The sequence below is a fragment of the Solenopsis invicta genome, chromosome 8, assembly GCF_016802725.1.
Source record: "Solenopsis invicta isolate M01_SB chromosome 8, UNIL_Sinv_3.0, whole genome shotgun sequence".
Taxonomy (NCBI): domain Eukaryota; kingdom Metazoa; phylum Arthropoda; class Insecta; order Hymenoptera; family Formicidae; genus Solenopsis; species Solenopsis invicta.
The window spans coordinates 16221073-16235134 of NC_052671.1; the positions used below are offsets into that span (position 1 = coordinate 16221073).

A 14062-nucleotide genomic window follows, 5' to 3' on the forward strand; every position below is an offset into this window, starting at 1 on the left:
ATTGCAATATGTACGGTAATGTGTATCATAATTTTAATAATTTTAATTTTACAGATTACATAAATATTTTTGTTATATTTACATTTTTCTTTAACTACGTTGTACCAAAATAGTAATAAGATTATTATATTATAATAAATTTTATTTATAAGAGTATGTTTTAAACTTTACTTGACTGTTTTTTATCTTACCCATTATTAAAATTCATCTTACCCGCACATAGAGGCAAGATGATGAAATAAATATATTCTAGAAAATCTAAATTAAAAGATTCTATTTTGTTTAACCCTTTACCGCATGAATTCTTTTTTGTCCAAAAAATTAGATAAAAATGCAATTACAACAAAAATTGAGTTAAAATATTAAATAAATTTTTTTTGGTTTGTGCCGTATATGGCATATAATACGATAAAGGGTTAACAACTTCTAATTTTTATTAATAATAAACAAGACTTTAGTGAATCTGAAAAAAGAGTATTTTTACATTATCACAGAAATTAGGAAAAATTGACAAACTTTAATGTCGTTATCTTATTCTCTTCTCCCTTACACTCAAATATTTTTTTTGTTAATTAACATTTTGTTATTTGGTTGTTTTGAGTTAAATACAAAAGTGTTTAATAGTATTACGAAGTTAAACAATAGTACAGAATTTTGTTAATACGATCTTCTAAACGTAATATATATGGCTATCAAGATTTTCATATTAAATTAATTCTTTGTTAAATCGATTGTTACTATAATACTGCGTTCAGAAACATGAGAGGTACATTTTATTCTTGTTTAAGGGAGCAAAGTCACATAATAGGCCAAAAAAAGCTCATTTTCTTAAATTTTTTTGCGGCATAAGACTTTTAATAAATTGTCCATAACTTTTCTGATATATTTCTTATAATTCGTAGATGTAGAAAAAATTTTGTTAAACCAAATTAGTTCAAATATGGCGGCGTAATGACGATCGCTCTCCAAGTCTTGGTTTTCGAGGATGTCAAATGGCGTACAATGCAGTACTTTTTTATCTCATCCTGAAATAAAAAATCGAATAAATATGTCTTTCTGATAAAATTGCACATCGGAAAAACTAAATTCCGATAGTAAAAAATACTAAAATAAAAATTTTACGCAATTTTGAAAAAAATGTTGAATTTTTGCATAAAATTTCATTTTTATCATGTGAAAAAAATAGTTTGGATAGTTATTTTTGCAAGTGTTATTAATCCTTCCGGTGGAAAATGACTTAAAATTTGAATTCTTGAAATGTTTTAGTACATATATATGCAATGAAAAAAAATCAATTTTTACATGACTTTCTCCCTTTAATATTAAACAAGGATATAATGACATCTCTAATGCAGAAAAATTCTAAATCATGGGAAATTAAAAATATATAATTTTGTAACAAAATATTGCATCTTTTAAACAAAACCAATTTTTTAATTTAATTTTTAGTAGTCCATATTACAATTCTTGTTTCTCTTCGATTTACTATGCTATGTCGCTATATTTTTATAAATAATATTGAATATAATAAATATTTTAGGACTTTGAGTTTAAAATTTATTACAGTACACTTTGGTGAATGTAATTGTTAAGTTTCAATATAAAATAATAATTATTAATAAAGTTATTGCACAAACAGCCATTTGTGCAATTACTTTATTAATACTATCTTCTACTTTCCTCTAATTGTAAATACTTCATCAATATCATTATCATAGTTGTACTTTTCTGCATTTTTAGGAAAGAATGGACAGAATCTGAATTTTTTTCAATCTTTTTTTGTAAAATTATAAATAATAGTACCTTACTATCATAGTTTTTTCGAAAAACATCGAATTTATAAAACAAAGTTTTCTTTCTTTTATTTTTCTAAAACATTAAGAATATTAGGACGGATTAAAAATAGAATTATTTTAAAAAATTGCAATTATAATTCTTTAAATCTTCAAAGAGACATTTTTAAAAGATTACGCAACTCTAGCTAATCGAAAAACAAGATATTTTACATCATATACTGTTGTTTAAAGAGATAATTATATAATATTTTTCTTGTATTTTTGTTTTAAAAATGTGTATATTCGTTCAAAAATAAAATTTACGTTGAAAAAATGTTGTCAAATTTGCAATACATTTGTTTTAAACATTATTTTACAAAGCGGTAGCTACGATTACTTAAACATGGTTCATATCTTATCAGTTTGAAATAATGCAATGTTTATAATAACACTTGGCATCAGATTATGCAGACTTTTTTTAATTTTTAATTTTTTTTTCAAGTTATAAAAAAAGGAAAAAAAATTTTTTGATAAAATGTAATTTTCAAATTCAAATGTGTTTGCGAAACATAAAGTTATAAAAATTTCCTCTGTAATTCGAAAATAATAAGTGTTATTTATTTATTGTCATATTTATTCTCGGTAATTTTGTATCTTACACTTTTTAAATAAAAATACATCAAATAAAAATATTTTCAAGCAGAAGAAATATTATTGTAAAAGCATTATTTATTTATCTTTTTCAATAAAGTTTTGCTAGCGTTAAAAAGATATATTAGTGTTTAAATTCTATACTTATTTAAACATAATGCAATATTAAATTCTTTCTTATTATATTGCGTCTTTCTTATTTGTTTTATTACATTATTTTCATATGGCATCTTTTTTAAATAACTAAAATTGAAAGCAAAAATTTATCTCTTGATCAAACTTTTTTTTCATTATTATTATAATTTGTTCTTAATTCATAATTCATTTGTTCTTAATCTATACATATATAGAAGATGCCATATATTACGACTATTACAAGGCGGTTTAAATTTTTTAAAGATTAGCAAGCTTCATTCAATAATGTTAACGTGTGGGAATAAAGTATAATGAAATTACAATTATTGATGGAGCACGGGAGTATTACGCAATAGATAATGATAAATTTAAACGATGACAAGGCGGGCGGTGCGAAATAAGTGACAAATATATCGGGCGTCCGTGATCTCATAATGGATGAATGCCCAGGAGACTTCATCGAGAAGATCGATATCGTGCGAAGTATCAAGCTAAGAGCTATCTTATTAACGACAGTACGAGGGTTAAAAATATAGGCTCGTATAATTCACATAGTTGTAAAATGCAGAATCGATAGGAATGGGAAAGAGCAATAGGAAAGATTTTTAATATATTGTTATGTTTGACGAAATTATTCTGTAATTGATTAATAATCTCGGGAATATTTTTTATAATTATTATCATTGCATAAATTTTCTATTTCTTCATTATTTATTGTTTATGATAATTACAAGCAATTATCGTAAATACTGCAAAGAACTTCAAGTTTGAAAAGTCGTGTAATCCAATATATTATAAAGTCCGATAACACAATCGGCATTGTAGCAATAAAGGGAAATGAGTAGTGAATATGAAGATGGACGAAGAATAGGTATATAAACTGATGTACATACACATTTCTTCGATGTGTATATGCTTATACGATCGCGTAATGTTTTCACGTTCAGTATACGAGTATATTTCTTCGTCATGGTTGACATTTGCAGTCACACAGTTGGCGTTTCCAAGTTAAAATAATTAAACATGTAGAAATGTGTCACGAGGGTATCCCCTTGTTGCTTCATTATAAATTCATCAAATTGATTGATCAACAGTTTATGACACTATATTAAATAATACATTCATCATTTTTCATATTGCATTTTTTAGATTGTATAATGTAATTTATTTTGTGTTGTAAGAATTTTTTATTTGCAAAATTTACAGACAGGAAGAAATATGCGTGATGCTGGTCTCGCTCAATAAATTACGACGTATAATATTTTATATGTCAGGGTTTTAAAGGGAGAGACGGTAAAAGAATTAAATATTTATAGGCCACTGCATTATCGCTCCATTTCACGTAGCTTTTATTTTTACGATGCAGTGTTATTTTTACATATGCGTTTTTATTTATTTTTTACAATTATGGGATATATATTTAATACATCAATAATTTAAAGAATTCTCTAAGAGGTAATAATTTAACAATATCTACAATTCTTTAAAAAGGTGTATACTCCACAGCATTGTTCGATTCTAGCGTATTGCTCACTTGTATCATGATAACCATATAGATCGTTACAGTTTTAAAAACCTATAAACAAGCAAACAATAAATGTAATACCTTTATGAAATAATGTGGTCGAGATAGAATTATGAAAATAACTTTTCATTTTTAGAAAAATAGAAACAACGACATTATTGAATTTTTTCAATTAAATTAATTAAATATAATTGAAGGATTTCCTACAAAAACCAAACAAGTCCATTTTTTCAAAATGGTTTTGTAATTATGGTGTCAAATTATTTTTTATTAACAGCATCACATCATGAATAATTTTGTTCCGACAAAGATAAAAAAATACAAGAAATGTAAATATAAGTAGATAGTAAATATATGTAATTTTAACAAAAACCAAACTAGCCCAGAGATATTTTTAAAAATTTTGTTTAACGTATTCTCAAAATATTAATCAAAGTCTAAAATTTTGTTCTTCTAAACCTTATACATATGCGAAGAATAATTATTTGTAAAATTTATGTAAGAGCAATATAAAAAGATGTTTTTATTAAGAGCAATTTGTAAAATTTTGTAAATAAACAGTAAGAAAGATTTATTACTTTATACATTAAATAATATTTATATATGCGCTTTATAATATTGATATAAGATAAAGTGTATCCTATAATAGCTTAATACCCAATATGGTATATTTGCTGCTCCTAATTGTAAGTATTAGTTACATAGTGAATAGAACAAATAACGTTGTGTGTCATATAGACTATTATGGACTGTTAACGTAACTTGTTTGCAACAGTTGACTGCTCAGTTTGTGTATTCTGTTTACAGTTAGATCAGAAATAGAATTTTCTTGATTATGTCACAATCTAATATTTTAAGGAAAATTTACTTTCTATAACTATAAGTAATGGTTATTAATTTTCGTAATTCATATTATTATAGCTTTATATTTATTTTTTACTACGTTATATTTAATTTATATCTTCGTTATAACATTTGTTTATAACAAAAAAAAGAAAACTTTATACGGTAGAATTAATATGGATCAATAATGAGTACTATCAACTTGATCTTGAATGGCATCGCCAAGGTTAGATCAAAATCACATTAACTTTTTTAAATAAAACACCCTATTTTTGATTACAGAATCTAATAGCTGGTGTCAAGAAGTTTCCAAAACCCTACAAGAAAAACTCTACAAGAAAGTTTATTTTTGTTGAGTACTTTTCGAGTTGTGAGGCTTGAAAGCTACAGTGTACTGTCACTTTTAAGCGTCATAACTCTGAAAGTACTTAACAAAAATAAACTTATTTATAGTGTTTTGAAAAGTTCTCGAAATTGACTATAAGAAAATGCAGTAGAAGATATAACATTAGAGTATCGGTAGTTTTCTAATTAAAGGGTATCGGTACTATCCTAACATTCTATATTTTTTATTGCATTTTCTTATAGTCAATTTCGAAAACTTTTCGAAACACTATAAATAAGTTTATTTTTGTTAAGTACTTTTTGAGTTATGACGCTTGAAGGTTACAGTACACTGTAGCCTTCAAATCCCGCAACTCGGAAACTACTCAACAAAAATAAACTTTTTTGTAGAGTTTTGGATAGGTCTTGACACTAGCTATTAGATTCTGGAATCAAAAATAGGGTATTTTATTTAAAAAAATTAATGTGATTTTGATCTGACCTTGGCGATGTCATCCAAGATCAAACTGATAATATTAGTAAATAGATCTTTTGAAACACTATAACTTTTATCTAAAATACTTTTTTCTAAAATGCTTAGTTTTTGAGATATTTTGCTATTTTGGTATTTTTCCCCCACCCTGTGTATATATATACACAGGGTGGGGAAATATATGTTAATTAGTAAATATTAGGTTGTTCGGAAAGTTTGTTTCAAATTTTCTACGCAAGTTCGTAATATTTTATTCTCACATTAACTTTATTGAAGCGAAAATTCCGTTGGCCTTTGACTGGGATTTTCTTTCTTATCTCCTGTATTCTCCTGATATTGCCTCATATGACTATTACTATTTCTTTCCTTAAAAAATTTTCTTTGTGAAAAAAATCGAGTCTTTGAGTGCCGTAAAAATGTTCCTTGATCAATTTTTAGTAAGTAAGAACCTTTTGTTTAGGAACAAGGTCATTATGCTACTACCTGGGAGGTGGGCTAAGGTCATTGAACAAAACGAAATATATTTGCTTCAATAAAGTGTGAGAATAGTTAGTGTAAGAATAAAATATTGTGTTCTGGACTTACGTAGAAAATTTGAAACAAACTTTCTAAAAAACCTAATATAAAATTCTCTTACAAAAATCAAACAAGGACGCGAAAAAAAAGATTAGTTGTAACAGCAAGATTTTGTGTGTGCTAGCTAAATTTCAGTCGTAACATATGGATACCTAAAATTTTAACAGCATGGCCAATTTTAATTAGCTGTAGACGTTGTAGATAAGAGTTACAAGAATTTAGCTATGACAGTCAATTTAACGAGTAGCTATAGCAAAACGCGTTGCAATGATTAACACATAATTTTACATAGAAGACGCAAATTTAGATGTTTCTGATAATACTTTAGGTGCTATTGCAAATCCAACCTTGAATCCAGAGCTAAGATTGTGTCCATGACACAATAGTATTCCTAATTTAATAAACACGCTTCCAGATGGAACTAAACTATAACCTCGTAGTTCTTGGTTGACTAGTGTTAACATAAAACCGAAATCAAATTCGTACGCGAACAAATACTTGGTGGCGGTTAAAGTTGCTACAAACGAGCATTTGTGAATATTCTTTTCAATTGGCCACAGGCTCCTGCATGTGGCTTGTGGCCGGTCGAAAGATGTTTACAAAGGAAGAGCGCGCATTAACGTGTCTCTTCTTGACGTCTCCGCCATCTTGTTTTCGGCGCGACTTTTGACACTGAGAGCAACAAAAGTTACACACTTTTGTTGTGTTAGTTATATATGTTAGCTACGATAGCAAACTTATAGTTTGTAATCGATATGATCATAGCAAACAAGTACTTAGCTAACAAATCTGTACAGTAACAACATTAGCAAATTCTTTAGTTATAACAGCAAATACAGTTTCAGTTAACCATGATTAGCTGCAACGCTGAAACTTTTCTTCCGTGAAGTTTTTAATTTTTTCCTTTAAATGGTTCTTTAAAATACATGAATTAATCAAATTTTACAACTTTGTTTTTGTATCTATATGTTCGGAAAAAATTATTATATTTATACAATGAATGATTCAAAGATATGAAGTTTTTCTATTTCCTGAAAATTTAACCTCCTTCTAGACTGTTTGATTTTTGCAGGACATTTTTTAGTTGAACATTAATTAATTAAACACAAATTTTGGCGCTTTATTGAGAAATTGTTAATATAATATTAACGTTTTAACGTATACAATCTTGATACAAACCAAGCTTAAGACACGATTATCCAAAGTAAGACCAAACGCGGTGAATGTGACCGGACTTTGTAAAATTTGAATACCAAACTGTTGAATCTGAAACAATTGAGGGCAATAATTATATATAATATCTTAATATTAATAATAGGTTACGTTAATATTGCAGAAAACAAACCTCTTCCTGCATTTCTGTGTTGCATCCATAAATTGCGTGAATGATTTCGATGGTTCTGTTTCCCTACAAATAAATGTTATCCTAGTCAAAATTTATAATCAAACAATAATGGATAAGATAAAAATACCTCGTCAGCTGTCTTCTTGCAAATGCGATTCAAAGAAACGGCTTTCACAATGTAAAGAAAAGACACTACCAACGTCGTAGATGTTTGTGTTGCCAAACCTTTGACTTTATGTTGTTGCAGAATGTATCGAACGAATAAATTATAAAGAGCACCAGTGAGAAACATAATAGTTATTCCTATCTCCCAACTTGTTTGTACTCCAAGGATAGTACATATTATTTTCGATACTCTACATAACTCTAGATGCACGTGTCTTAAAAACATTTAAAAATAATCAGAACTATTTTTATTTAAAAAAAACTCTTTTGTGTATCTCAAAATTGTTTTAAAATTTTACTAAATATTTTAAATATTCTACAGAAAATTACTAATTTTGAATACCCTAATTAATGGACATTGAATTGATCTTTATTTATAAAAAAACTTTTTTAAAACTGAGTGTGATTTAATTTGTGGTAAATAATGATAAAACTAATGCAATTTAATCTATATGTACTTTTTGTGTTTATTTCATAACAAAGAACTTCATAATTTTTTATACTCACTTGATTACTTGCAACAAATATTTACGTTCTTGACATATTGTCATCGTGGAATTATACCTTCCAGATGGATTTTTTAGATTATTTTTTAACTGTTTTTCAATTTGGGATGGAAGCTGGGGTACAACCGGATTCTTTTCTAATATAGAAATGTTTATTCCGCGAGATTGTATTTGCTGACGGTATCGAAATATCGATCCCACGGAAAGAATTTGCTTTTGTTGTTCGACATTTATGAGTTTTGCAAAATCTTTCATTTCAAAGATGCCCAATTTCCTCTCTTTGGTTGATAAATTTGATAAACTATCACACAACAGTTGGTTGACCAATCCAAATTTCATTTTTAAGCATCTGCATTATTATATAATATTAAATGTTAAATATTATAATATGAATTGAAAAGAATTTAATGTCGTTTTTTTTCGTAAACAAACAATAAATCAAAATCCATTTACAACGATAGAGAAGATATAAAATATTATGAGACAGATTATTATACATATTGTTATATTAATTAAAAAAGAAAAAGGTTATAGCGACTGTTATAGCAGGATTTTAAGCTCAAATAACATTTTTATGTAATAGTTTATGTACATTAAAGTGTTGTTTAACAGATTTTAAATTTAAAGTAATGAAATATTTAATACTTAGGACGTGATTCATAAAAATATGACTCATTACATAAACGGTAAAAGAAAAAAAGTGGTGGTTTTATGGCTAGCCTAAAAATAAGCAAAAAAATTGGTTTAGTTTAAAATAAGACAGTATTTTGTAAAAAAATATTTTTTAAATTCTCCATCGTTCAGAATTTTTCTGATTTAAAACTTTTCTGCGTTTAAATACTTTAGAGATATTATTAGTTTATGTACATTTTCTTATTCTTCGAATTTAACGCTATTATCTTCATTGTCAGTCTTGAAAGTACAGCTCTTAAATTAAATTAGAAGAGTAATATCACAAATATTAAATTGATTATTTTAAGATACTGATGTTCACAAGTATCTATAAAATTTTTCCCTTAATTTTCCCATCCTTGAAAATAATGATAAATATTTTGTTGAAAAAAATATTATCTCAGCTAAGATTTGACCTTGGACCTTACGGTATGTTGTGCGGGAGTTTTAGCTAGTTCAATTACTGATTATAGATGCATATCAACATCAGTAGTATTAAATTGATTAATTGATCTGTTTAATATTTATGATATTGCTGTTTTGCATATAATCTGGAGAGTAATAGAGGAAAAGAGGGTGATATAGCATCCATTTTTATTTCAAAACAACTTTGTTTATAATCAATATTTTATATTGCAACTGAAACGATTCTATTCATTAAAGTAATGTTTAACAGATTTTAAATTTAAAGTAATGAAATATTTAATACTTAGGACGTGATTCATAAAAATATGACTCATTACATAATCGGTAGAAGAAAAAAAGTGGTGGTTTTATGGCTAGCCTAAAAATAAGCAAAAACATCGGTTTAGTTTAAAATAAAATAGTATTTTGTAAAAAAATATTTTTTAAATTTTCCATCGTTCAGAATTTTCCTGATTCAACTTTTCTATGTTTAAAGACTTTAAAGATGTTTATTAGAAACATTATTTTATTCCTGTTTAACATTAAACAACAAACATAAAATAATATTTCTAATGTTTTTGAACATCGCTTTTTAGAGTAACAATCGATTTACTGAAGAAACATTTCGATATGAAAATTTTGTTTAAAAAACCGTATTAACAAAATCCTATGTTACTGTTTAACTTTCAACAATTCGAAGTGTGTACAGCCAAATAAAAAGTTAAATAACAAGAAAACACTCAAGTGTACACACATTTGTATGATAATACGCTCAAGTTTAAAAACAATGAAGAAGTATGGTATGTATAATTAAATGCTAAAATATACTTTGAAAAAGTTTAGAAGTGCTCAAAAGTAAAAATGTGAGTTATTGTGTATCAGCATATAAACGTCATTACATACTTATACAGGGTTGGGCAGAAAAACCTGACACATTTAAAAAAATCGTTATTCCCCTCCAAGTGAAAAGAGGGCGCTGTAACTCCGGGAGCGAATAATAGATGGTTGAAGGTTTATGTTTACATATCAGTACAGTTCACAACAGTATGGAGAAGTGGCCGCCGCAACAACGCGCGTTCGTTTGCGAGCGTTTTTTCATAACTCAGTCCTACGTTCAAGCAATTCGCGATTTTCGTATTGAATATTCTCTTCGTCCACAAGATCCGGTTCCCTCTCGTAATTCTGTGAATCTGTGGGTCAAAAACTTCCGACAAACAGCCACAGCCACGAAACAAAAGCCTCCAGGGCAATCAAGAACGGTAAGAACCCCTGAAAATGAGACACGCGTTCGCACCTCTTTGCAACGAAGTCCACGCCGTTCTGCCGGTAAACATGCTCAAGCTCTCGGAATGTCTCGTCGATCGTTTAGCAGAATGTTGAAAGCGATGAATTTTCATCCCTACAAAATTCTCATAACCCAGGAATTGAAATATACCGACTATGCAGCTCGATTAAGATTCGCAGAAAAAATGAAGGAGTTGTTGGACAACGAAGAAATTGACCGTAAGTTTTTAATGATTAGCGACGAAGCTCATTTTTATTTGAACAAGACAGTAAACAAACAAAACTGTCGTTATTATGCTACGGAGAACCCTCAGCAGATAGTCGAGGAGCCGTTACATTCCGAACGCGTTACATTTCGAAAAACGCCTCGAAAATTGTATTGCTTGTAACGGCCATCATTTAGCCGATATAATTTTTGGTAAATAAACAAAAAAAACCTTCAAGTGTCTAGTTTATTCTCCCGGAGTTTCAACCTCTTCCGATTAATAGCGGCCGCGCAAGTGGTTATTAAAATGTGTCAGATTCCTCTGCCCAACCCTGTCTAACACGTGAACATCCGAGGGACGTTCAATTATTTCAAATTAGATATCCGTGGAATGTCTATTAGTCTTTCCTGGACATCCACCGGATGTCCGATGGACGTCCATAAGATGTCCATATTATGCCAAATGCCCGACTCAGTTATGACCATAGGACGTCCTATGGACATTCATTGGACATCCAGTGAACGTCCTATGGATGTCCGCTAAACAAATACTAATATTTAAAAATTTATTTATAAATATTTACTTTAATATTGTCAAGAATAGTTTTCTTAATGTTAAATAAAAAAAAAATGTTACTTAAAGTAAAAGAAACCGGGAATTTTTTTCAGAGAAGAATTTTTTTTTCAAAAATTTTTGAGTGGCCACCTATTCAAGTCGTAACCTCGCCAAACGTTGCTTGACCTGTAAAAGACTGCTGCGAATTTATGCCTGATGATTGATCTGTGAATATTTTGTGTTAACACATGTATATCGAGTTGATATCTATGTTATTGAAAAGATAAAACATATAATTAAATATAATATTTATATAAACATATATAAAATTATATTTTTTACGATTACAACTTGAATGGGTGACCGCTTGAAAATTTCCGGAAAAAATTCTTGAGAAGAATTCTCGATTTTTTTTAAACATTTTTATTTTATTTAATGTTAAAAAAACGGTTTTACAATATTAAAAAAAATATTTGTAAATACATTTTTTTTTCGTAAAAATTTTGTAAAAACAATTGACGTAGCTTGTCTACTCTTATTATACGTGTGCACACCTCTATAAGAGCCGAGAAACAGATTCATTAAAAAAAATTATCAATATTTTGAAGACGGATGTATTAACGTAAAACGGATGTACTTTGGATTCATTAACTATCCTATAGTGGATATCCGATGGACGTCCTACATAAGACATGCAATGGACGTTCATATTTTGTCTATAAACGTCCGATGAAAAACGGTTGTGTTTTAGACGCCTAAAGGACGTCTTTTGTTAGACGTCCGACGGATATTCTTAAACGTCTGTAAGACATCCATGATATGTCCACGGATGTAACGACATAAAACAACAATAATTTGTACGTCCATGGGACGTCCTGTGCTGCGTAGGATAAAGGCAGGCTAATAAACAAATGATTCCTTAAGTAATTATAATACTGTAATTCGTCACCTAATAACGGAGATAATGGGGATAGCCATAATATCTACAGTAGCCATAATACCCTCTTTTCCTTTATAAACATACAAACTGAAAAATTTGAAGATGCGATTTACATACCTTACAAATATGTAGAATTCAAAGATATTAATAGAATTGACAGCCATTGAATATGAATACACAAGTATAATGTAAATTGAAGTAAATACGTTTGCGCGTATTTGTAAGTCAATAAAAACTGCAATACTCATAATGAAAGTGCCTGTAATCCAAATGGTTATTGTTCCAATCGTAATAAAATATAAGTTGTCATATTTCACTGATAATCCAAGCTGTCGTAATGTTTCGTCGATTTTGAAAATCTTTTTGTGACACACTTTGAATTTCTGAAAATTTATAAGATATTATTATAAGTCATATGCGTAGTTTTTCTTAAAACTATATTGTATAACAATGTATCTATGACATGTCATATAGTTTTTATATTTCATAAATGCTTATAAGACACCTAGTAAAAAAGTTTTATATAGAGAAAAAGAGAGAGTAGTGGCATATTGTTTTGTATTCTGAAAATAATTCAATAAATATTAACATGATATAATTTTTCTGGACACACATTTGCTAGCCATAAAGTTTTATCAATCATGTTGTAGATAGAAATTTATTCGGTATATTGGGATTTTAACTATAGCCGTCTAATAAGGAAATTCCACGTTTTTCAAATATGAGTATGTAGTATGAACATAGACGTGGAATATCCTTAGTGAAACGGCCATAGTTAAAATCCCAATAAAAGTACAAACATATATTGTTGTGTATAGAATATAAATATAGTTTACAATTTACAAAAGAGAAAATATGGATAGAAAATAAGGCATATTACTAATTAATGCGATTTTCTTACTAAAAGCACTTTTATTTATAAATAATCACAAATTAATAATCCTTCGTAGATTTTACACACAAATAAATGCCATAAAGTAAATTACAAACATTTTATAAAATGTACTACTATGTATGTTGTAATATAAAATTACAAAACAAACGTTTCGACTCGCTTTGGAGTCATCTTCAGCGCAACAAAAAATAGTACAAGCAATAGAAATAGAAGTTGTTATCAGTCATCAAAAACGGATAGCATTCAAGTCGCCAACAGTTTGACAAATGCGTGGTGACATTTTTAACCGTGAAAGTATCACGTATAAGAGATGACACTTAACTGTATAATTGTCGTATAATTATTTTGAATCTTGAAAAATTGTTCTAATTAAGACTATATTTTCTTGTCGTCGTTTCGCAAGAAGTGACACTTAACTATATAATTGTCAAATGATTATTTTAGATGTCGAAAAATTATTTTAGTTGCGACTATATGTACTCGTGGATCCCCATTCGAGCTGATGACAACTAATAATGCTGGAGATAAGTTTTGTCTGTAGAAATGACAAAGTAAGCATTCAAATGTTACTTGTTTCACACCAACACGTGCTCACGGTTTCAAGTCCGAATGCGTACTAACTGTCCGGAACATTACATCTTACCTGAACGTTACGCAGAAGGTTAGGCAGTTGAAAATAAACAAAGGCAAATTCAAATACATAAGTACCAAAAAATATATAGAATAAATTGACGGTGAGTCGAACAAAAAAATTAGTTAACTTTGTA

The 14062-nt window shown here is 28.3% G+C and overlaps 2 protein-coding genes across 2 annotated transcripts; both read right to left on the minus strand.

The window, feature by feature from the left end:
- Positions 1–3951: 3951 nt before the first annotated feature.
- On the minus strand, positions 3952–8089 carry LOC113005034 (putative gustatory receptor 28b). The gene is made up of 4 exons (XM_026139929.2): positions 7795–8089; positions 7668–7730; positions 7502–7588; positions 3952–4137 (listed from the first exon to the last, which is right to left on the minus strand). The coding sequence occupies exons 1-4, from the start codon at positions 8056–8058 to the stop codon at positions 4045–4047; spliced, it is 507 nt and encodes a 168-aa protein (XP_025995714.2). The 5' UTR covers positions 8059–8089; the 3' UTR covers positions 3952–4044.
- A 93-nt stretch (positions 8090–8182) lies between these two features.
- On the minus strand, positions 8183–12948 carry LOC120358496. The gene is made up of 2 exons (XM_039452910.1): positions 12518–12948; positions 8183–8687 (listed from the first exon to the last, which is right to left on the minus strand). The coding sequence occupies exons 1-2, from the start codon at positions 12646–12648 to the stop codon at positions 8336–8338; spliced, it is 483 nt and encodes a 160-aa protein (XP_039308844.1). The 5' UTR covers positions 12649–12948; the 3' UTR covers positions 8183–8335.
- Between the last annotated feature and the right edge of the window lie 1114 nt (positions 12949–14062).